The 26,860-nt window shown below is 38.3% G+C and overlaps 1 protein-coding gene across 1 annotated transcript in view; it reads right to left on the bottom strand.

The window, feature by feature from the left end:
• LOC120532918 (myosin-IIIb) overlaps nucleotides 1-20,057 on the bottom strand; it is a 173,347-nt gene extending 153,290 nt beyond the window's left edge. Inside the window, exon 1 of the mRNA XM_039759409.1 lies at nucleotides 19,591-20,057. Within this exon, the coding sequence (XP_039615343.1) occupies nucleotides 19,591-19,692 (102 nt within the window). The 5' untranslated portion in view covers nucleotides 19,693-20,057. The remainder of the gene's footprint in view (nucleotides 1-19,590) is intronic.
• Between the last annotated feature and the right edge of the window lie 6,803 nt (nucleotides 20,058-26,860).

Below are 26,860 nucleotides of genomic sequence, written 5' to 3'. Positions count from 1 at the left end.
AAGTGCCAGGCCTACTTTGATTAAGCTAGGAGCATGGCAGCAGCGGCTCAGGGCTCTCCTTTTCAGTGCACTTTTTTGTTGTTTTTGTACTTTTTTTTTGTCCTTGTTTGTGCACGATGGGTTTGGCGAACATCCGCTACACTATTCAGAACCTTGTACACATCAGTGTCCAGAGCCAGACATCTGTTTCGAGTGTTTTTCATCACACACACACAACATCCCAGACAACATAGCGAGACTAGCGGGCTCTCCGTGGATTGTTGTCGGGTCTAGGAGACAACACAGACGGAGGAGGGAAAGAAAGCAGAAGCGGGGCGCAGATCCGGCGTTATGCTAAAGCTAAAAAACAACCATACAAGCCCTATACAGAACTTTTTTCTGCACTGAAGGAGCTGCTTTTAATCTCATTGTAGATGCGTATAGTAACAATAAAAGGCATTCTATTCTAGAAACAATTTCATACTGTACTCACCATTTAATTTGACATCTTTGGGCTGCAGTAAGGGAGGAGATATTTCCACACAATGTCCATCTTCGTTTCGATTGCGATTGCTTACTTTTACCTTCTCTTCCTTCCTTAGCAATTATGTGTCTTGCTTGCATGGTCTTAATGAATTATATATATAGGTAAATCATTGCAATGACGGAAATTACATCCACAAACACATGTATCTGGGCTCCGACTGACGCTAGTAACGCTCTCGGTTGTTTGTTTACAATCGCAAGCGGATACACGTGACGCATCCGTTTAATAGCGCAAGATGTTGATCGTAAATCAAAACAAAAAATTTCATTTTAAACTTCCCGATAATTTATTATAAATTTTATTAATAAAATCAACAACTAAAACACTTTTTTGAATAAATTCTTTATTTAATTTAAAGTACCGGCATGCAAAGTTACTTCTTCATCTGAAAGATGGCTCTGTGGTTTCGTCATTATTTACTTCCGTATTTATCGGCAAAACCGGCATTGCGCTGGAAATCTTGAATCTGAAACGATACTCGTTGTATAAACCGACCCCCAAACTCCAAGCCAAAAATCTAGGACGAAATTCTCGGCTTATATAACGGGATCTATGGTAACAGAAACATGTAAATATTAAAATATCAACATAAATACAGTAGGAAAGGTGTGTTTAGTGTCCACTGCCTTACTGATGCAGCTACAGTACAGAACATTCATATCAGATATTTTGAGACAGTCACCAAAGAACAACCGAAACGTTACAATCGAGACAGCAGAAGTGCGTTTCTTTGAGCACTTTCCCAAAAATATTTTTTTTTCTGTAGCATGCACATGAGTGGGTAGAATGCCAGTGCCCAATGCTCATAATGGACCACTTGTTAATGTACCATAGTACAAGGCATAGCGACTTCATTTCTCCCAACATCCTGCCCTTCCACTTGATCACAATCATTTTGCCTTTTTGCCACATACAGTGCCCCTCCATAATATTTGGGACAGACATTTTTTCTTGATTTACCCCTCTGTTTCATAGTTTAAAATTATAAATCAAACAATAGAGATGTGAGTAAAGTGCTCTTTGTAAACTTTAGTTTAAGGGTATTTGCATACATTTCGCCCACACCATATAGAAATTACAACACTTTTTAAACATGGTGTCATAGGTTTTGTGATGAAATTACCATACATTTTATGACAATTTGGTCATACAGTATGTATCTGTTTTTCTATTTTTGTCAATGTCTGATGACCAATTCACATTGTCATCACTAACGTTTCATTCATCTAATGGTAGTTTCAGATTGTTCCAAAACGGACTTTATAGCCTCTCGTTTACATATGTTTTAGTTGAAGGCTCTGCCCCCTCATGAATTTTGATGTTAGAGTGGCAGAAAGCATAGAAATAATTTTTTGCAACATATTTCATCCACTAGGTGGCAGAAGAATACTGTCCCGAGAGTTATTCAGTCTTCACACTGTAAAGCAGATGATTAATCATCACCCTAGAGTATAGCTTGTGGTTAACTGTAACTACATTGAATTCTGAACCAGAGTCACACTCAGGGTTAACGCCAAGGAGGTTAATAACTAAAATTTCCATTATGTGCGTTCAGCAATGTAAAAATTTTAATGCATACAGAATTGTACTGTACATTTTTTTATTGAGTTGCATAATCTATTGTTGCGGTAGGGCTCCTGCCCAGGTTTGCTTCCTGCCTTGCGCCCTGTGTTGGATGGGATTGGCTCCAGCAGACCCCCCGTGACCCTGTAGTTAGGATATAGCGGGTTGGATAATGGATGGATGAATGGATAATCTATTGTACTGCATATCGAAATCCAATTTCAGTACTTAGTCGTAAAGATACAAATTTTGGTATCATAACTCTACAAGATACAGATGATCCCTTACAGAATTTCTCTTGTTCACAGGCACAGGTTAGAGGTAATTGTTTGTGACCAAGTCCAACATACATGTACCTCAACTGATGGAGCAGCACACCTGGGAACAGATTTATAAAATCTGTGTATGCAAAAAAGAGAGGGTTATAATATTGGTAAAGACGTTTCAGAGCAAACCTTGGTATTTATTTATTTATTAACATTTGATTAACATTTGATGGGAGTACGTATGTACAGTGCATCTGTAAAGTATTCACAGCACATCACTTTTTCCACATTTTGTTATGTTACAGCCTTATTCCAAAATGTATTAAATTCATTTTTTTTCCTCAGAATTCTACAAACACCCCATAATGACAATGTGAAAAAAGTTTACTTGAGGTTTTTGCAAATTTATTAAAAATAAAAAAAACTGAGAAATCACATGTACATACAATGGTGTGAAAAACTATTTGCCCCCTTCCTGATTTCTTATTCTTTTGCATGTTTGTCACACAAAATGTTTCTGATCATCAAACTCATTTAACCATTAGTCAAATATAACACAAGTAAACACAAAATGCAGTTTTTAAATGATGGGTTTTAAAAAATTTTCCAAGTAGTAGCCCAATGGCACATTATGCTTTAGCACTGTCAGCCACAGATGAGAGTGGGCACATGGGAATATGACAGGAACCAAACAGTAGACGTATCGGCAGAAGTTCTGCTAACTTTATACCTGTACAGTTCAGTGGTATAAAAATCTAGGTCCAAAAAAAAAGTTATTATTCAAAGTGGGTTTCCTGTGTAGGACTGCTGCTAAATGAATTCTTTGTAATGGAATAGGAACCTCAGAACAAAACAGCTGCTTCTGCAGCCACTGTGCTCCTACCTGTCAATTCAACACAAGCACATGGAGATGCTGCTAATGGCACGATATCCACAAACTGTGTTTTACCACTAACACTCACACCAAAACAAACAAGTGGTCAGTGCAGAACAATGATTTTAAATCTTAAAACTGAACACAGGCATTTTACTTTACAAAACCAAATATGAATTCTTCTTGCCAGGATGTGCAGCATTTACTTAACAAAACTGATGATTACTAAAAAAATCATCTTGCTTTTCAGTAATTGAAAATAAAACTTTAGCCCATGGCATAGCAGCACATTGGTGGTGCTGCTGCCTTGCAGTAAAGAGACAAGGGTTTGAATCCCTGGTTCTCTCTGCGTGGAGTTTACACATTCTCACAGTGTCTATGTGGGTTTCCTCCAGGTGCTCCAGTTTCTGCCCACAGTCCAAAGGGATACAAGTTAGGTGGACTGGCAATACTAAATTGGCCCTGTTGTTTGGTTGGTGTGTGCGTGTGCATGTGTGTTCACCCTGCGATAGACTGGCATCCACCAGTTCGTTCATGCCTGGTACCCTATGCTGGCTGAGATAGCACTCTCCACAACCCTGTTCAGGACTAAGCAGGTTAGAAAACGGACTTTAACACGTATCACAGAAATAATTTAACTGTTGTCTGTATGACCAAAAAAGTTTAAAATAACCAGTAAAATAAATATTATGCAAGAAGAAAAATAAAAGCACAGTAAAATCCACATGCCTGTAAACCCAAACCATATAATGGAATGGGAGAATGCTTTTTACATTCAAAATTTTTAATATAACTACATATTCTCACAAGTGACTCTTATGAAGTTAATAAAGCAGTTCTTTCAAAATACATAAACTAGTTAAAATAAAATTATTCAAAATATAAATCACAAAAAACACAAAAAGCCATAGATTACAAAATTAGTTGCAATGGAGATATCCAACTACTATACTAATCAACTCAATTAAACATGGTCTTTAATCCACCCTAGGCTCTAAAAAATTTTGTTTTTAATTCAGACAAAAAAAATTGAATGTATCATTTTAGATTCCAGAATGCAGAGTCACCACCCTTCCACATACATGTTCATTTTAAACTGAATATGAGAAATGAACTAAAAACCTCAAAAAAGCAAAGCTAGTCTTCAAACATTACCAACAGGAATGCCAACCCTAATATCAAATATCCTGGAAGGCACAGGAGTATGTCTGATGTTGACAAAGTACAATTAGGCCTACTCAAGTCTGAAACGCTGGGCACAGGCTGGCAAATGGAATGGAAACAGGAAAAGAGTGACAGGCGGCATTTAAAGACTTGCCATCTAGCATTCATGCTGGCCACTACCATACCTCCATATTCACATACAGTATTTGAATTTTGTTTTACTTTTTGATTTGTATTCATGATGGATCATCCATGAGTGCTGAAAACAGAAAACGTGACTGAACTACTACATACAAGCAGGTCTCAGATTATAACTATTACTCAGATACAAACCAGCACATAAAACCCAAACATTTTCCATTCAATTGAATTTATTTTTTTTTTTTTTCCCCCATTTGGCGTCCTCTGTTTTTTTTACTAACAAAGCATACTAGTTTTGGTCAAGATGAACATATAGCAGCTGACACTAATGATGCAGAACACTACTGCATACTAGTATAGTCTATGTCACCACTGCCAGTCATTTTGTGGTTTCATCAGCACATATTGCCAGAAGTGAGACAGCACACACAGCCACACAGTAAGTTGTCACATCTAAGCAATGTTTTTGGTCGCTGGCCATTTGGCTGACCGGTACAAACTACTGGTAGAAATTCCCAGCATCCTAAAGTTACGAAGTATTCATTCCAGACAGATATTCTCTTGGAATATAAATTGCTGGGAGGGCAAGGTACCACTGAGAAATTCTTCAGCAAAGAGAACACGTTTCACTGAATGTAACCAGCAGCAAATGTGGCTGTGCAATGACCTCACAGATAAGCAGCTCAATTGACCGTTATTTAGCCGAATGGTCTAAACCGCTGCTTGTAATCCCTAACATCCTAAATTCCTAAGTATGCATCCCAGCCAGGCACTCTTATGAAATATAGGGCAAGGTGACACTGAGCAATCCTACAGCAAGACAACACATGTCACAGAATGTAACCAGTAGTACTCATGGATGCACAATGACCTCTATCACAGATAAGCAACTTGACTGACAGCTAGTCGTTTGGGAAAGTGGTAGAAGCTGCTGTTTATACTTCTTGATATGGGGGTGTCAGGAATTACAACTGCTGGAAGGGAGAGGTGACACTAATACCAATCCCTCAGCAAAGGCAGCAAGTCTCTGTTGAGATATTATTCATCAGTTGTTGGATTTTCATACCATTATGCCTTTTACAACTCTGAGGTATGGAATCATTATCAAAACCTGTATAATTTTTAGGCATAAGGGCTGCATAAACTGTACATACCCATGGCTCTTTCTATTTAAATTATTTGTCTTTTGTGATTTAAAGTTTGCTTCATTCTCATTTTATTAATTTATCTGAAGTATTTTTCTGTAAACTAAGAAATGACTGCATTAATTAGGTCCTACCTAGTGGCATCTGTGTTCAAGTTTTGGCACGTGACAGCAGGCAACAAATCGTCAACTCTTTGAAAATGGATATGGAAATGTGCAAGACGAAATGGAAGCAAATTCAAGACAGATACGTCTGTGCAAAGTGGGAAACGTCAGAGAAAAGTGGGAATTTGGCTGTTGCAAGATAACAGTGTGACAGCAAGCCACATTGCAGATCCAACAGGATCAATAAGGGAGCTTCGATGTTTGATGGAAGGTTCAATGCGGTGAAGCAAATCAAACTTAAATGCATCGCATATTCCCTATCATAATGACACTATACGTTTAAAGGTTTCACATACCATCCTCTGTGTTGCGGTCTTTTTTTGCACCTTCGCAAAAGCATCAGAATCTAAAGAATTTTTATCTTCAACATCTTTTTTCTCTCAACCACCACCACACCAAAACTGGACATTGTTTTCTCACCATGATGATGTCTCACACTGCCACCTGGTGGAATCCTCCAGATTTACATAAAGTACGCACGCAAGTATAGACAGTACACTTTTTCCATAGCAGCAACACCCGCATAACGCCAAGTAATTCCCGTCCCTTAAATAGCTGCTGGTTTGTCACATAGTGCCAAAGACAATGAGGTGTAACTGCTGATGTAGTTCTGCGTCTGCTTTGGAGGAACCAAAAAGAGACAGAAAATAAAACAAAAACTAAAAGACACTGTAAAGACCCTGACTTCATACTGTGACAGTCTTGCTCTTCTGGGTGAGGATGCAAGTGCCAAATGCCCGTTTTCTTTTCTGAATGCTGTAATATTAATGGGTGCCCTGCTGCTGCACATTGGCCACCTCCAAACTAATAAAACAAGTCCGCATTCAATCTGCCTGCATATTGCTTGCCCTTTTACTTCAATTGCTATTCATTCTCTGTTGCTGTCTCACTAACTAAATCCTACTCTTGATCTTAAACAGCTTAGGGATACATCTGCACTGCAGGAGCTCACCTAAGCTTTGCAAGTAGACCCAAGCAACAGTGTCATAAGCATTTCATGATTTGCCGGAGCACAAAATAAAAAAAAACGAAAAATAATAATAATGCAGCGCGCATGGTGCCACTGCATGATGGTCATAAGGACTTCAGCTCCTTTTCGTGGCTGCATTTATGGTTACCTGCCCTAAGATGGACTTTCGCACCCAACTGTCATTATGAAAGTCATCAGGCAGTTGCTCATGATTTTAATAGCTGTTAAATTTAAAAACTCCAGCGGTATTTGGGCAACTATTATTTATTGTTTTTGGTGTTGATTCTTCCTGTGGATAACACTCTGGACATTACCATAAAAATAAAGTATAAATAAACACATAAACATAAGTAACATCCAGAATCATTAACCTCGAATATATAATATTCAAACCTTATTTTTGCTTTATTCAAACCTTAATTTTTTACCGTACTACATTCTGACCTGTCATTGTCATTGTTTACACACGTCTTAAACAACTATTATCATACACTGATAATTTTTGTATTATCTATATCTATTATTTATTATATTACATTTCTTACACATCAATATAGCTGCTACTTCTTTGTCCTATCTTTGCACAATGTCTTGTCTTGTTTGTGTTTTAATTTTAAATTTTTATTCTATTTTTAATTTACTATTTGAACATTATGTTGTTACACTGTGGACCCTGAGCTTCGCAATTTCGTCTATCTGTATACTTGTATATGGTTGAGATGACAATAAAGTTCACTTTGACTTTGAATATCAAACGATGCCAACCATTCATGAGACCAACTGCTGAATTTTAACAAGTCATCCGGGATAACCCTCTTTTGACACTGATGTTTACTTTCCTGGTAATCTTCAGAAAGTTTTCTGATTTTAAGGCAAAGGTACATTTTTATTTAGGACTATACATCCAAACTTTACTCCTCATTTGTATTCTAGTTTTTTTCTGCTTTTACTACTCTATTTTTAAAAAATACTATTTTGCTGTTATATTTCTTGCATATGTTGTATAACTGAAGTGATAAGGTCAATACTGTGTGATAAGGTCAATACTGTGCACCTGCTCTGGGGTTAGTAGGCTGAGATAGATAGATAAATAGATACTTTATTAATCCCAGCATACTGATAAAGAACAATACTAAATTAAAAAAAAGAGTGATAACAATGAAGGTATAACAGACAGACAATTTTGTATAATATTAACGTTTAGGGGGTGGAATTGAAGAGTCACATAGTGTGAGGGGAGGAACGATCTCCTCAGCCTGTCAGTGGAGGAGGACAGTGACAGCAGTCTTTCACTGAAGCTGCTCCTCTGTCTGGAGATGATCCTGTTCAGTGGATTTTCCATTATTGACAGGAGCTTGCTCAATGCCCGTCACTCTGCCATGGATGTCAAACTGTCCAGCTCCGTGTTTACAATAGAGCCTGCCTTCCTCACCAGTTTGTCCAGGCGTGAAGCATCCCTCTTCTTTATGCTGCCTCCCCAGCGATCTTATTTTTTTAGTGAGTTCACATTTCCCAGGATCAAAGAAGGCACCGAAGGTTTGTAGAGCCACTTTCTCGCTAGACGCTTGGCTTTTATCTTAGAGCCAGCTATGCTGCCCCAATACCGCCTTCTTACATCGTCAAGTAAATTTGGAAACACACTGGCGTGGGCATTTGTTCTCAGCACTTAAAGTTAACTACTTGAATAGACGAGTCTTGGCGTGTAAAAATTCATGTCCAGGTAGTAAAAGTAGTAAAAGTGTCCAGGGAGCGAATCCACATAAAAGAAAGTGGTAGAAATAATCAGTGAAATAGAGAAAAATAGAGAAAAAAGGTAGAAAGAAAGTCATACATGGAGCTGCACTTTGTAAGTAATATTACCCAAGGTGTAGCAGTCTTTATTAGGGATGCTCCGATCAATCGGCCGCTGATTTAATTGGTAAATTTTCACTGTAAAAGACTCAATCAGTGATTGGTAAATTGGCAAATCACAAAATCCAAACTTTTCTGCCACTGCTTTTCTAAAGGTTTACGATAATTTAGTTGCAGTGCTCCTTTGCAAAAAGTACTATGGTAGTTGAGACAGTGCGGTCAAACATCCTGCAAACAGCAGTCAAGGCTTGTTTAATCAGAGAGCTTGGCCTTTACGTTAAAGAAAGTGGAGTAATAAACAGAGAAAACAATCAGAGAAGTCATCCTGTGTTTTTAGACAAGAGGCTAGAAAAACTACTTTCAGAAATTCAGACCTTTTTATTCTGTCCTTTAAATTAAAACAGATACCATTTCAGTTTGGACAACAAGATTGTTTTAAGCACAGCAGCTTACATTTTTAATTGGAAAAAGAAAAGATTAAAAATAATTTGAAATTGCTGCTTAGTAAACAACAGGCATGTTAGCTTAACAGCAAAACATAACTTTTACTAATAAATCCGTTAGAATGTTAGTCTAATGTCTTCTTGATAAACAACTTGTAAATATTTGACACATTTGCAGCTTTATTAAAGATTTGTACTGTTTATTTCAGTTTATCATACAGTATACACTTTGGTAAGACACAAATGGTAATCCATATTTTATAATTACATATCAAGAATTATGAATGTCTAGCTGATAAAATAAAAAAATAAAAATATAGTAAAATGTATATTTTAACAGCAAAAAAAAAAAAAAAAGCTGGAATACAATTAACGACTAAAAATGATTTCAATCTGGAAGTACATGCATATTTACATTTAAGCAGTGTTTAAATTGCCAATATTAATTAATTGATTGTGTGAAAAATATATATATATATATATATATATATATATATATATATATATATATATATATATATATATATATATATACAGTTGAATTCTAAAAATACCAAAAGGTAACACTTTAATATAGAACACAAGATTTCTATGTGTCTGGTTATGCAGAAACTTAGCATAAAACGTTTTTTAAAGGGATGATTAAAAAAATTCTGAATCAGTATCAGCATTGGCTGGTCAAATAACATGAAATCAGAGATAGATTAGATAGATTAGATAGATACTTTATTAATCCCAAGGGGAAATTCACATAATAAAAATAAATAAATATCAGTATCGGCCTCAAACAAACCTGACTAGAGCACCCCTAATCTTCATGTGTATAGGTTAATCTTGAGGACCAAAGCAGCTTTTTGGCTTAAATTATGCTTGAGAACGCCCATGTGATGTTCAAACCAAAGACAGCGAGTTCCTATGTGGAGTACTGACAAGTGTCAGGCAGTGCAGGCATCACACTAACCGTGAGCAAGTGGATAGGGTCTGTGTGTGCGCTTGTTAACCTTAAGGTACGAGAATAGTCCAATCCAAAAACAAACTTTGCAAGTTCCTCTCACCAAACAATAATACATCTTGCTATATACTCTTCAGCCTCAAGTGACAGTCCCAGCTTTGTAACGCTTATGTGTAGAGCTCTTTTGCACACCATTCCTGTCTAACTGTATTTAAAAGTTACCCATCTGTAAATCATATCTATATGAAAAAGAAGAGCATTTATAAAGAATCTCTTTACAAGTTGTAAAAGAAGGATAAAAAATAAATGTATGCAACAAAATGAATTTAGGCTGCAGCTGTTACAAGTTGCTATCAAAAACATTCACAAAATTAAAACAAAATTTATAAAAATGTATGTCGTTTCCTTAGAGACAAGTACATTTTTTATTAGAATTCAAATCCCCAAAAAAACTGTGCATATGGAAACTCACCTAGGAGAAACATCTAAGTAGACTTCTTGCTCATTCTCCATTACAAATGGTATGGCAAACCAAAATATAGTCAATTCTTCATCTTCTTACAGGAAAAAAAATATATATGCTTTCAGTATGGTGCGGCTTTACTGTATGTGACACAGAGTCTGTCCAGGTGAATACATTTATTGTATACCACATGTATTACAACATTAATAATGAAAGAAATCTTTGGGAGTTTTCATTCGTTTTTTAAATGATAAAGAGTACAAAATTTAAATTGGCCTTTACTCAGCAGACAAAATGATATATTAGCATTACCTTCTAATAAAAAAAGTATGAAGAGTCCACATAAATAAAAATGAAAATATATGACAGAACGGAGTGACAGTGTGAGCTGATCGTACAAAGGTGTCATTTATAGGTTGTTATAAGTACAATGGTTTAAAATGCATTAAGAGAGAGATGGTCATATTTTGAAGTGTGATCTGAATGTGATCAAAGTAAATCTAAAGTTTTTTTTTTGCAAACATCTCACATAATTTAGAGCACTAATGTCTATAGCTCCTTAAGTCAACAGCAGATTTCTGAAAGAGATATATATGGAGCAAAAGTAGTAAATCTAAAGTTTTTTTTTTTTATTTCCTTTTGCATTTGGTCTATATTAGCAATCTAAAAGTATTATTTAGACCTAGCACTGTATGTGTCCAATATGTTCTTGCCTGCTTTTCTCCTGGTACTCCCACTTTTCATATCCTAAACGCACACAGGGTGGTTTGACTGCAAGCTCTTAATTGACCCAGAGTAATGGTACATACAAGCTTACCCTAAAATTGACTGGAACCCTGACTACAGTTCTTTAAAATCTGTACTAACCCCTACTCTCTATTCCGTTTCTTTTCCCAGTTTTCTGTGGTGGCGATCTGCTCCATCACCACCTAATCAAAGAACTGTGATGTCCTACACTGATGGATTAAAAGCCAGAAGTCTACATGACCATCATCATCAAGTTCTTCCAAGAGAACCCTAAATACAAAGAGGACCGTTTCATTTATGTTAGGTAGAATGCCCAGAGGGGACAGAACGGTCCCATGGCCTGGAACCCCTGCAGATTTTATTTTTTCTCTCCAGCTCTCTGGAGTTTTTTTTTTTTTTGTTTGTTTTTTCTGTCCTCCCTGGCCATTGGTCCTTACTCTTATTCTATGTTAATCAGTGTTGTCTTATTCTAATTCTTACTTTGTCTTTTATTTTTCTTTTCTTCATCATGTAAAGCACTTTGAGCTACATTATTTGTATGAAAATGTGCTATATAAATCAATGATTTTGTTGTTGTTTCCAAACTCATGCTGGCAATCAGGGAAGCCTCAAGCTCCTCATGATTTTGAAGATAATTATGCAGATTCTAGAAATAAGTGGATGGATATGTAGTCTGAAGATACCTCACGTGGAAAACCTACTGAAATGCAAAATTACACTAATTCATTTAACAGATACTAAAGTCCGGACAGGTTATTATCATATCAGAAGAGGAGAGGCTGTATACGAATGCTGCTACTATTTTTCAAATTATACCCGGACTTCTGCAGCGAATATGACAATGAAAAAGCAGAGTGAAGTTAAAGTGAACAATACAAAGGGGAACAGGAAGATCTAGCAACTTCAAATCAAGTTTTGCTGCAGACAGTACACAATGCTGTTTTGCATTATATGTACCTTTAGGAAGTTAACTGTCAATGTTACAACTGTCATTAATGGTACTGAGGTAGTCTGACAGCTTTTTATAGGACCACTATGCATCATGTACCACTGAATGAAGCTTCTACATGTTGATAGTGAACAGTAATGACCCAAGCACTAATTAAAAACCACTGTAAAGATTTAGGTGTGTATCCAGGAGTATCATGGTACAGTAAGCCCCCCATAATTTTAGTGGAGGATTATACAAGACTGTAAAACAGGACTTGTCATTCTTATCTAGAAAGGAAGAGTGATCGTCTGGATTATGGCAACTACAGGGGGATAACAGTGTTCTCAGTGCCAGGTACGGTCCTTGCTAGGGCCATCCTCAGCAGGACCCATGATCACTTGCTCACCTACAAGTGACCGGAGCAGTCTGGTTTTACGCCTAAGAAGTCTACCATTGTACTGAGGGTTCTCATGGAGAGCAAACGTCAATTTTGGCAGAGTTTCTTTGCAGCCTTTGTCAAATTTTGTAAGGCATTTGGCTCAGTTGATCGAGCTGCCCTGTGGGATACATTATGAGACTTTGCGAGAACACCTCAAAGTTGCTGGATATAATGGCCGGCCTATACATTGGTACTGTGAGTGCTGTGCAGAGTGGAGGCATTTTTCCCAGTTGATTCTAGGTTTCATCAGGGGTGTGTTCGCTCCCCTATTCAATGCTTGCTTGGACTGGGCTTTGGGCAAGGTCGTGCAGACCAGTGGCTGTGGGGAATCTGTTGGTGAAGAAAGATTCACTGATCTGGACTTTGCTGACAATGCTGTGATTTTCACAGAGTCAACAGAGGCTGTGATCGGGGCTTTCAAGAGACTGAGTGAGGAGTCTAAGTGTCTTTGCTTGCGAGAGTCCTTGATAAAAACCAAGATCCAGGCCTTTAATAACCTCTTGGGCACAGCCATCAGCAGTGTGTCTGTGGAGAGTGTGTCAACCTTGTCAAGAGGTTTACTTACCTCAGCAGCGACATTCAGGTCTCTGGTGACTCTTCCTAAGAAGTCAGTACATGGATTGGGAGAGCGGGGTATGGGGGAATGGGGTGGGTCATGATGTCACTGGAAACGGGTGTGTGGCACTCCCAATATCTTTGCAAAAGGATAAGGGTCCAAGTCTTTAGAGTCCTGGTGCTTCCTGTCTTGCTATATGGTTGCGAGACATGAATGCTATTCAGTGACCTGAGACTAAGAGTGGACTCCTATGGCACTGTTTCTCTTCAGAAAATCCTTGGGTACCGCTGGTTTGACTTCGTGTCAAAAGAATGGTTGCTCACAGTCTTTAATGAGGCACATTACCTGCACTGTGAGGGAGTGTCAGTTACAACACTACGGCCATGAAGTGCAATTCCCTGAGGGCGATCTGGCTCGCAGGATCCTCATTGTTGAAGGCCCAAGCCAAGGGGATACCCATGTAACACCTGGGTGCAGCAGAGAGATGGTATTTTCCGGAGGGTGGGACTGGACCACGTGTCTGCCTGGGGAGTTGCCAACCAGGATCCCGAGCGGTTTCACTGTGTGCTGGGTGTGGCAACGCGCTGTACCAGTGTATGCTCCCCAACCTGACCTAATTATATAAAGATCAAATTTACAGTACAGACAGTACCTAAATCTGCTATGTGTTGCATATTTACTATTATTACACTTTAAAATAACAGCCAATTCACAAACCAAACATTTAATCACTGCTTAGGATAAGCCTAAGAGCGTCCATTTTTCACATTAATACAGACAGAGTTCTTGTGTACAACAAACAGTGTACTAAATGTAAATAAAATGCCCCTTCAACTGTGTCCCACTAATTGACATTGTGTTTATGGTAACATTTATAAGGATATAAGAAAAAGAATTGAGGTATTTCACACCCACCAAGCAAGAGCAATTTTTGTTGTATTAGCAAAATCAAATAAATGTTAATTCTCTGAGATTTTTCAGATAAAAAAAAATAAAATTTCAAGGTAGTAATTTAAGGCAAGTAAGTCAGACGTTTCAAGGTAGGGTAATCATACTTATTAACCACAGTGCTGGAGAATGGTAACATGTTGTTTGTTGATTAGCACTTGCTAGTAAGAATTTCACTATACACTGTATACACTCACCTAAAGGATTATTAGGAACACCATACTAATACGGTGTTTGACCCCCTTTAGCCTTCAGAACTTCTTTAATTCTACGTGGCATTGATTCAACAAGGTGCTGAAAGCATTCTTTAGAAATGTTGGCCCATATTGACAGGATAGCATCTTGCAGCTGATGGAGATTTGCGGGATGCACATCCAGGGCACAAAGCTCCGTTCCACCACATCGCAAAGATGCTCTATTGGGTTGAGATCTGGTGACTGTGGGGGCCATTTTAGTACAGTGAACACATTGTCATGTTCAAGAAACCAATTTGAAATGATTTGAGCTTTGTGACATGGTGCATTATCCTGCTGGAAGTAGCCATCAGAGGATGGGTACATGGTGGTCATGAAGGGATGGACATGGTCAGAAACAATGCTCAGGTAGCCCGTGGCATTTAAACGATGCCCAATTGGCACTGAGGGGCCTAAAGTGTGCCAAGAAAACATCCCCCACACCATTACACCACCACCACCAGCCTGCACAGTGGTAACAAGGCATGATGGATCCATGTTCTCATTCTGTTTACGTCAAATTCTGACTCTACCATTTGAATGTCGCAACACAAATCAAGACTCATCAGACCAGACAACATTTTTCCAGTCTTCAACTGTCCAATTTTGGTGAGCTCGTGCAAATTGTAGCCTCTTTTTCCTATTTGTAGTGGAGATGAGTGGTACCCGGTGGGGTCTTCCGCTGTTGTAGCTCATCCGCCTCAAGGTTGTGCATGTTGTGGCTTCATAAATGCTTTGCTGCATACCTCGGTTGTAACGAGTGGTTATTTCAGTCAAAGTTGCTCTTCTATCAGCTTGAATCAGTCGGCCCATTCTCCTCTGACCTCTAGCATCAACAAGGCATTTTCGCCCACAGGACTGCCGCATACTGGATGTTTTTCCCTTTTCACACCATTCTTTGTAAACCCTAGAAATGGTTGTGCGTGAAAATCCCAGTAACTGAGCAGATTGTGAAATACTCAGACCGGCCCGTCTGGCACCAACAACCATGCCAAGCTCAAAATTGCTTAAATCACCTTTCTTTCCCATTCTACCATTCAGTTTGGAGTTCAGGATATTGTCTTGACCAGGACCACACCCCTAAATGCATTGAAACAACTGCCATGTGATTGGTTGATTAGATAATTGCATTAATGAGAAATTGAACAGGTGTTCCTAATAATCCTTTAGGTGAGTGTACATGACAATAATGACCCTATAGCCTGAATGTTTTAATGCATCTAATGCATGAAACTCTAAACTTCTTAGTCTTAAGAGACTATGACTTTGCCACAAAATTGCCACATTCAAGGGAGCTACTACATATGTGGAAGTACAGTATGTTAAAACACTTATAATTATGAAAGCACGAATTTAGTTTTAAGCAACTAATGTTTGTAACATTTCTGCTGAAGTGCTATATAACACAGTATCTTTAAACCTCAGAGCAGCAACTCAATGCATTTAGGCACGTAGATATAGTCAAGATGACCTGATGAAGATCAAGCTGAGAATCAGAATGGGAAAAAAAAAAAAAGATGATTTAAGTGACTTTGAACATTGCATTGCTGTTGGTGCAAGACAGGGATTGACTGGGATTTTCACGTAGAACCATCTCTAAGTTCACAGAGAATGATCCAAAAAATGGAAAATATCCACTTAGCAGCAGATGCACAAAAATGCCTTACTGAAGCCAGAGGTCAGAGGAGAATGGCCAGAAAATCTCTGAATGCGCAACACGTCACACCTTGAAGCAAAAAGGGCTAGAGCAGTAGGAGACCACAAATATATATCTTTATTTATTTAAAGAGCTTCTGTGAAAAGCCAAATTTCCCCTGGGGACAAATAAAGTTCCATCTGTTTAAACAGCAGATTGCAATTTGGGGTCACTCCAATTCTATTGAAATATATACCGGTATCTGATTTCGATGGTTTTATCAGATTTTAGCTGTAGTGATGCACGCCTCACTGTCTTTGAAACTCAAAAAGCCTCACAAGTATAGTGTTTATAATTAAATTTTTGGCAATTTTTTCATAATTTTTCAAACAAGCCAAATAGGAGCTTTTATGTGCAAGAGGAAAAAGTGCTATTTTGTGTTTTATTTTTTTTTTTTATGCTGCCACCGTTATTGGTTGCAAGGACATTTGCAAAACATTAAAACAAGTTTGTCTTTGCATTTTTGATCACATCTGTCTTCACTCCTTGTATAAAACACTTAGGCTCTGCTTTTGGTACTAATGCATCTCTACAGTAATCAAACATAGCCCCTCACTCTCGCTCTCTTGGGACGTACCATATGCTTTCCCAAGATGTTTTTCCCTCCCTCTCTCTCACACACACACACACACACACACACACACACACACGCCTACAGTTCTGTACACATGAGCCAGTGTGTTATAAATGTGCCAGTTCTGAAAGACCAAGAGAGGAATTTTAATTTGGAATGAACACAGTGTATTAAGTACAAGTATTTGCTTGATAACAACCACATAGGGGTAAAAGCACTGAATTTAACACTCCTTGACAATGTTCAATGTCTATATGTGTCCCATGCTAAAATGCCAATTTAACACAAACTATTTCGACATATAAAATAAAGCAAACTCTAAAAAATGAATTAATAGCTAAGGAATGTGGCTATCCATTACAAGCAAGAACTTTAAAGGAAGTACTGTTTATAAAATATCAACAAGGAAAATTCACATGCAATAAATATGTTAGTCATTCTCTTCACTGATTTTTTTGTTTCTTTCCCTTACCACAGCTTTACACTGAAAAGGCACCAGTTTCAGCTAACTTCTTTAATATTATTTGACTATATGCTACATTTCATTACAAACTGAAATGTGCAAATCAAGTTAAAAGCACTATGAATAAGAACATGCACTTCATCTTTGGTTTACCAGTATTGTGATGCCAGCATTTAATCAAACAAGGCATATTCAGAAATCTAAGAACAACATGCAGAAAAATAATGCTTCAGATTCTGACCTTGTCATCTGCATGACAACACAAGTTGAAGCCAACCTGTAACCGTGATGTCTAAATAGCTTGAAGTGTTTACAAGTCAGCACAGATCCCATATACCAAGCTGGAAGTAAGAATGCTGAGCAATTTTCTAATTGGGCAGGATTCTCTAGAAAAATGTTAAATGCAAAGCAGAAACAAAGTTTAGACTTGATTCTGGTAATAGTGAACAAGTGGCAATAAATACGCAAGTTTTTTCCACTCTAAATGAAAAACCGTACTAATTAGGCTGTGAAAATTAGATAGAACGATATAAATAAAAATGTTTAATGAAATCCAGAGATAGATCTTTGCTTAAAAACTAAAACACTAAAAACTAGCCTCAGGAATACAATAGGCCAAATGTTTCAAAACTATAAACAGGACAGCTTTTGGTAGATGGTTGTTCCTTATAGTTCTGTTGTACTGCCTTGTCTGACATAATTCATCTAGAAACAATATGTCATGAGGCTTTGAAAGAAGAATGATCAGTGTTCCAAGGGGTACCTTTATACAATTTGATAGCCTATACATTACTTCTCCCCTTTATGGTATATCCATATCAGAGACTCCACGGCTTTAAAATTTTGCTGCTCATAGTATGAAATAATTTGTGGTTTTATCTTTCTACCTATATGATAAACCCACTATAGCATTTTCTGTCACATTTCTGTATAGATACAAGATAAAACACAGTGATCATTTTGAATGTCACTGGAGCTTGTTGGTTATTTTATTTTCTTTTTGTTACGTTGAGGATTCAAAACCAAACAGTTGTCACAATTTTAACACTTAGATTTTAAACATAAAGCTCATAGTAAAGATGCTATATAATCAAATCATATTATGTGATATCACCTACTATTAAATTCTGCTCCATAATATTTTTATACTGTATTGAGGTTTACTTAAGTTCTGTTCTGTATATTGTATTGGCCCCCTTCTTTTGACATCCACTGCAAGCCCAACCTACCTGGAAAGGGTCTCTCTGAACTGCCTTTCCCAAGGTTTCTTCCATTTTTTTCCCCTACAGGCGGTTTTTTTTGGGAGTCAAGGCTGGGGTCTGTCAAGAGGCAGGGCCTGTTAATGCCCATTGCGGCACTTTGTGTGTGATTTTGGGCTATACAAAAATAAATTGTATTGTATACAACTGCTACTTCCTGAAAGCACTTTCAGCCTGAATCCTAACTGAACTGTACGTGTCCACTGATAGCCAATTAGTGCCATTTACTACAACTGCCAGAGTACCACACTTGCCAAGTCAAGAAGATGCCTCATCACCAAAACCAATCCCTTTAGGTTGTTACCCGTTTGTACAACCATTAATTTAAAAGGAGATGCTTGTTCAAGTTCATCTGATCTGTAACTCCACTTAACCCAGATAAAAAAAAAAATCTGTTCCCGAAAGGAGTTAATTGTGTTCGGCATCACAGATGACACGGTGCCTGTTGAGCCTGGAAACACTCGGGCCTGAACTGCACGCCAGTGAATCTCCTCGAGGTCCGGTATGACAACATTCCTATGGCTGAACAAATCACGCAGACTCCTAAAAATGCACACCGGACTGTTTTGTGAAATTTGATGACGAGGTCCCTCAGGCTAGGGTGTTGGTTTTCTTGCTAATGTATTCGCTTTTATGGCTCGTTTTAATTTACATTGTTGGATCCTGGTTGCATACCCATCCAGGCTCTGGATGTCATTGCCGCCCAAGGTATACACCACTGGATTTAACCGCTGCGGGGCTGTCAAAGGACTTTCAACACGTCAAGGGCGTAATTGGAAGGACAAGTATCCCAATGGCGTGCTGCCCAGGTACAAGCACGTGCAGGGTGCAAGTAAATCTATGACGCAGACTTGCTCGCTTTAAGATGATATTCAAGTGTCCACAGCTCCCAGATGTACCCGGCCTCAGCATATGTATAATACACACTCGAGCCTCAGATAAAAAGAAAACATGTTTCAATTAAATTAAAGCCCCACCTCGCTCAACTCCACGCTAATCCCAATGTTTGCCGTTTAACCAGAAAAACACACGTGCATCCCAGCACAACAAAAGCCGACAAACAAGCAACCGGGTGTTTTATCGTGACATGCCGTTTATATTTCATTGATAAATCTCAAAACATAATTTAATCTTTTTCACAGTGTAAATACATTTTTTCCATATACATTTCAACCCAGGCATCTGACACAACTTCTTATCAAACAGAAACTATTCGACTTACATAGATATGGTTTTGCGTAAATCTGGTGCTAAGGGCATCCAGCAAACTTTTCTCATCCAGCTCGCAGAGAGTCGCCAAGTCCTCTCGAGTCTCCTCAGCCATTGCCAGTCAGATGAACGGATTTTAAGAAAGTCTCCGACCGCTTGTCGATAGGTGTCAGTCCTGCCAAAAATTCAATTCCTAACACAAAACATTTCCTGTCTTCTCGGCAGTTAGTGACATTCACTAGACGTCTTCTTCCTGCCCGTCTGCCAGTCAGTTTTGGGGGGCTTATCGCTTAGAGCTGCGTCGAGCAGGAAGCTTGTAATATTAAGAACGAGTCTGTAAAATGCTATTTAAAAATTGACAAAACGAAAAAACATTGAATAACTGTGCTGTTCTGATGAAAGTTAACCAGTACGCATCCCAGCATGTAAACTGCAGCACTCAGAAAAAGAACATGAGACTTGGTTGCATTCGTTTTTTAAAAAGCCAATAGACGCCTCCCCCACATTTTCCAAGCTATATAAGATATTATTGAATTATTTAAGGTGGCTCGTTGAGTTATGGTGGTCTAAATGTTTGTCTTTGAAATAAATGCAGAAATACTCTATTCGTGAATCTTACAGACACATTAGTGTACTATTTATTTAAGTTCATTGTAAATTATTGCCTTATTTACATCCGTGTATGTACCAGCTTTCCCCTTAAACATTTCCACCTTAAGTTTGATAAGATCCGCTATTAGGATGGGTATAAGGCGTCAGTTCATGGGAACCAAATAAGAAGATTGGCTCCTGGCTATATTTTCAAAGTAATGAAAATATGGCACTGCTATCGGGTGTATGCAGCTACTTCATTTGTATTATTATTTGCCAAATATATTGTAATATTCATTCCTTTCATTTGCTAACTCTCTAATTTCAATTATCCGTATTGCTAGCCTGGGAAACAAGCCTGGAACAAACCTCGTACGGGGCGCCACACAACCGCATATTGTTAGTTAAATAAATTCTCGCCTTTTAAAAATAAAATGAAGTGTCTTGGAATCCATGAATATGTATTCTGCTTATCATTGTTTGTTAGTAATGCGATTTAGGAGCGGAGTAAATTGTCTTAAAGGGGCGAAGGCTAATTAATAACAGTAATGCAGTGTGTGTAATGTATAATTGAATTAAACTAAAGATAACTCCAGTTTTAATCAAAACGGTTAATTTCTTTTATATTTATAAGATAAAAATTTTATAAGATTAAAAATAAAGATCTCCAATTAATAGAAAAATTATCCCATATCTTAGCTAAGAGTGGATTAAGGATTTAATAGAGACAATGTGAGGATTTCTATTTGTTGTTCTTTCAGCTGTAGTCAAGGTGAAGTGTCATTGTGAGTAATGCAAACCATTGACACTCCATGTCACCTTAATACATAGTCCACACAGGTCCTAGGCAGGCATTTAAACAAAAAGAGCAATTAACAGAGGTGGAAAGCAAACTCCTGTATAGTATTGATTGCTATGACTCATTATATTTCATAAGTGAAAGATGGGACACAAAGGAGCAAAGGTCTCTTTTAATTTGGTTAGGGTGTATTCATGAGCAATATCTGAAGTTACGCAAAATCTTGATAAGATAGCCCACTCTGCAACCCCTACCCATGAGTCTGTTCACATGTGGTGCAGTGTCTCCTATTCCCTTAGATTAAGTCAGGGACTCATTCCAGTTTCCTCCCACATCCCAAAGATGTGCAGGTTGATTGACTGGTGGCTGTAAAGTGGCACTGAAAAGGGTGAGTGTGTTTGTGCTCTTGAAAAGACTGGCGTGCAGTTAATCCTCACCTTGTGCCTGATGCTGCAGTGACTGACTTTGGCTAGCTACAGTACATACGCTCTTAAAAACCAATGGTTCTATAATGGCACTTTATGGTCAGTCAGTTTCCAACCCGCTATATCCTAACACAGAGTCACGGGGTCTGCTGGAGCTCTACAGGTTTATGGATTGTATGATTTGTCTTAGAGCCACTATGATAAACCAAAGAACCATTTAGTTGCAGGAAGAGTTCTTTTCATATGAAGTTGATTTTTTACACTTTGAAAACTTCCCATTAATAAAAAAAAAACTTTTTTAATGTATTGTAGGCTACCTAGTAGGACACTAACAGATTCAGAAAACCTGGACTTGGTCTACGTTATTGTATGCATCAAGAGTCCTCAGGACCGATTGGTATTTCACAAATTTGTTCATGATTATTTATTAAGCCTGTTACCGATCTAAATAAATAAAGGTTCTGTCTAGAACCTTCACACTGATGGGTCTTTTGGTAACCAAAAATGTTTCCCCTATGGCATTGCCCTGAAGAACCACTCTGGCACCTTTATTTTTAAGAGTGTATAGGAATAATCCAGGAAGTGGACTAATGTCTAATGTAATTATACCACTATAAAAAAGGGGCTAAGGTACTTACCAAGTCTTTCTCCTTTCAATCCCTAATTTATTCATTCATTCAATTTCAGAACTTTGTATTGCAGTATAGGGTTACTCTGAGCCAGAGCAGTCAGCATAAAACAAGAACCAGCACCATATAGGACCCCATTTGACCACAGGGCACAGAACAGGAAGCAACAGTTAGAGCTGTCAGTAAGTCCATAAGTTGGGATGTGTAAGGAAACCAAAGTGTACCAATAAAAGCAACATATACACAAAAAGAACATACAAACTCTGCATATAAGGCAGCCCAAACAGGAGCCAAAGTGTTGTGAGGTGGAAATGCTACCAGCAGCAAATTGAGATGCCATTGATTATAACAAGTGAGAATAACTAAGGCTATCAAGTATTAGTGATAAATAAGACAAATGTGGTCATAATAAATGAAAACTGTATGCAGCACTGCAAGATTTCTAAAGTCTTAGCTAGTGTAACACCAGAAAATATATTTATTGTTCAAGGCCTACACTCTTAGAATGGTTCTTTAATGGCACTTTATAGTTCTTTACTAGGTTGTGTGGTTCCTTGTAGAACTTATAGTTTGACAAGGCACTATTACATTTTGCGAAGGGTTCTTTGCATATGAAGTTAGTTCTTTGTGCTTTGAAAAACTTACTAATATGTAGAAAAAAATTAACTCTTTAAAATACGGCTACATAGCAGGTCACTAACAGATTAAGAAAACCTGGACTTACCCTGCGGTATTGAATCCAGCAAAAGTCTTTTTTAAAACTAGGATCTATTGGTATTTCACAAATCTGTTACCATCTGTTCATGGTTATTTACTGCATGGAGGCTGTTATTGATCTAAATAAAGGAAGTTTTTTTCTGGAATCTTAATGTGGATGGTTCTTTCGGGAACCAAAAATGGTTCACCTATGGCTTTGCTCTAAAGAACCATGCTGACACCTTTATTTTTTAAGAGTGTTGACTTAATCTTTCTCAAAGCAAGTCACAAAATTCTAATTGCACATACTCTGAAAGGAAAAAAATATGAGACAAAAATGGCCACTTTCCCTGCAATACTGATTTAAAATATACAAAGCTGCCCTTTTATTGAGTTATAGTTAACTAGATATTTTAGCATTAGTGAGCTCTATTTAATGGTATATAATGGTACATGGATTATAAATTTATTTATGTGGTTATACTTTGGTGCAAATCAGATCAAAGCTACATAACAGTTCCAACTCTAGTTCCAATTAACTATTTGAACAAAGCTGAAGCAGAAATTTTAATTTGCAATTGAGTTAGGTCCTGCTGTTCTTTGCATCTATGATCATTTTCATTTTCTTTCCACCTTTCCTTCCATGGGCTGTGGTAGCAACATACTGAACTTTGCTGACCTGTCCTTCCTATCTTCAGCAACTTTCTCCACACTTTCCTGGAAAATACTGTGAACTTGAACCCGGCTACAGACAGACACGGACGCCAAAAGTCCCAAATACACATGTTTATTATCCACGTAACACACAACACAATAAACACAGTGCACCAACCAGCCACAATGCTCAGTCCTGCCCTTTTCTTCTTCCTTCTCTTCTGCCACCTCCACTCCTCCCAGCAAACTCTTTCCTCTACCTCCCAACTCTGGCTCCCCGAGTGGAGTGAGGCGGCCTCCTTTATACTGCACCTGGAAGTGCTCCAGGTGTTTCCTAATTAACATCCAGCAGCACTTCAAGATGTGGCAGAAGTGCTGCATGCCAAGGCTCCAGAGCTGTCCAGGCACCCCTGGCGGTGGCCACGTACTCCCACAGGGTTGAGCTTCCCAACTCCGTATCCGTGGCCCTGATGCTATCCAGCGTTGCCGCCCTCTTGCACCCCAGGGAAGATATTGACCCTCTCATGGTCCTTCCCTTCCCCAGGCTTCCCGGTTGGGCAAAGTCCCTGGTCGTCTGCTACAATACTCAGATGCTACTGAGACGCCAGAGAGATGTAATCTGTATCGTATTCTGGGTCTTTTCCAAAAAGGCTATACCTTCTACACCTCTGCAGGAGGCACCCTTGGATGTTTCATACTACATGTCCAAATTACCTCCACTTAATCTGGAGAAGCAGTGGTTCTACTCCAAGGTACTTCCAATATTGCACAGCTAGTCAACTCATCGTGGAAAATTAGCCCAGAAACCCTGCAAAGGAACATCGTTTCAGCCACTTGCACTTTCAATTGCATTCCTTCAGTTAGTACATAGACATCATGACCAAAGTGGGAATAACTGTCTGGCATATCAACAGTTTTATCCCATACTAGGATTATGACCTTGGTGTGGTGGTGGTGGTGGTGATGACGATTGTGGGGCTCCTGATAGCTTGAGGAGTATCTGTGCAAAACCTTACCCTGTCACTGTTTATGTGGACTTTTCTCCCATCTATATGTGTGTTTCTCCAGATAATCCAGTTTACCGCTCCAACGCTGATGGTCTTCAGGTTAGACAGACATACTGTATGATATAAAAAGGCTGTCTCATTTAGTACTGACCTGTGTTTGAAGCCTGAAAATGCAGAGAACTTGATATTGTAATACAATTTCAGGGGCAAAATGAATATATTAATATAGGTTTTGTCAATAGGTGTGGGTCGTACATTGTGGTGATATTATGTACTTGTGATTTTCTAACCCAGCAAGCATACTGCACAATTCAAGAACAAACTCTGGACATGGCCCCAGTCCCTCACAGGCCAAACACTCACCCACACCCACTAGGGCTAATTTAGCTTTGCCAGTTAACCTAATATGCATGTTTTTGGACACTAGGAGGAAACCCACACAGAACATGCAAACTCCCCTCAGGGAGGATCCAGAATGCTAACCATGGTCTCCTTAGTGTGAGGCAGCAGCACCAGCACTGTGCCACTTTACCGCCCTATATTATGTACTTGTTTGTTCTTATTTGACCAAAAATAAAAAAAAAAATTAAATTGTTTGTCTTGTTACAGATCTGTGACTTGTGCTGTTGACTGATTCATGACAGTTCATATGTATACTACGTGTACTTCCTATTTTATTTAGAATGTCATTATTATTTGTTCCATATCAGAATGTTAAATTGCTTATTTGCTATTCCACCACCCCTTTATGTAAACATTTTTTTATCTTAACTTTCTCTGAAAATGTGCAACACGGCCACTTACTTCTGAATTCTTACTTCTATTATTAATCCTTTAAATTCAGCCCCATTGTTTTAGATCCACCAGTGGAACTGAACAACAATGCAAAATTTTTAAAGAACTATATACAATTATTCATTTCCTCATTGCTGGCTGTTCAAACTGTTCTCTATACAGCCTCCAGTTAATCCAAAATGCGGCTGCAAGAATTATTACAAGAACAAGAAAACACATAACTCAAGTTCTTAAATCTTTACACTGGCTCCCAGTTAAGTTTAGGGCAGATTTCAAAATCCTCCTTTTAACATATAAAGCATTAAATGGCCAAGGTCCGGCTTACTTGTCTGAACTTATCATGACTTACAAACCTGAGCGCACATTAAGATCTCAAGATGCCAGTCTGCTTAGGATTCCAAGGATTAATAAAATAACAGTGGGAGGTCGAGCTTTTAGTTACAGGGCCCCTAAACTGTGGAATGGTCTTCCTGCTTCCATAAGAGATGCCCCTTCAGTCTCAGCCTTTAAATCCCAGCTGAAGACTCACTACTTCAGTTTAGCATATCCTGACTAGAGCTGCTGATTAACTGCACATACTGCATCTCTGTTGTTAGTCATTAGCACTAAAACATAAGTAACATAACATGATAATTATATTTGAATACTAACCCTCACCTATACTGTTTCTTTCCTCGGTACCCAAATGTGGCAATTTGTGCCACGGCCCACCTGCCAAGTTGTTTGCCTGCCTATGGTAAAGTCATCCCTGATGGAGGATCACAGGAATCATGGGAAAGAGGGGTCCTTTCATCAAAGCAACGTTTCAGCCGTGGCATGGCCAAATGGGGAGGCAGCTAGATGGATGAGGTCTCCAGGACTCTAAAAATATCCAAACCTAATTATGTCATATCATCTACTGTTAAACCGTACTTCTAAAATTTTTATTATTATGCTGTCTTAAGGAATTGTTCTGTTCTGTATATTGTATTGTATTGACCCCCTACTTTTGACACCCACTGCATGCCCAACCTACCTGGAAAGGGGTCTCTCTTTGAACTGCCTTTCCCAAGGTTTCTTCCATTTTTCCCTACAAGGTTTTTATTGGGAGTTTTTCAAGGCTGGGGGGCTGTCAAAAGGCAGGGCCTGTTAAAGTCCATTGCGGCACTTCCTGTGTGATTTTGGGCTATACAAAAATAAACTGTATTGTATTGTATTGTATTGTATATCTGACGTAGTGTTTTGCCATTAAAATGCCATGTTGAATGCCATGATAGTACATTGTGATGTTTTTCTTTCTGCCTGAAGAAGGGGCCTGAGTTGCCTCGAAAGCTTGCATATTGTAATCTTTTTAGTTAGCCAATAAAAGGAGTAATTTTGCTTGTCTTTTCTCTACATTCAAAGAAGGCCAAATTGTTATATCACAGCAACACCTGCTTCCAACCTCCCCGCCATGCCTTTCTTGAATATTCTCATTTAATTTTGCACAATTTGATGGGCAGACTATTATCTGCTAAATGAGAGGGGTATTTCAACTTCCAAATGACACCACATTTCTCTTTCAATGTTTTCCTTTCCTTTCATTGTATGCCTAGAGGGGGCTGGACGGTCTCGTGGCCTGGAACCCCTGCAGATTTTATTTTTTTCTCCAGCCATCTGGAGTTTTTTTTTTTTTTCTGTCCTTCCTGGCTATCAGACCTTACTTTTA

This window comes from Polypterus senegalus, chromosome 7 (genome assembly GCF_016835505.1).
Source record: "Polypterus senegalus isolate Bchr_013 chromosome 7, ASM1683550v1, whole genome shotgun sequence".
In the NCBI taxonomy this organism is placed as follows: domain Eukaryota; kingdom Metazoa; phylum Chordata; class Cladistia; order Polypteriformes; family Polypteridae; genus Polypterus; species Polypterus senegalus.
The sequence above is the reverse complement of the archived record's forward strand: the minus strand, read 5'-3'. Positions and strand labels throughout refer to the sequence as shown.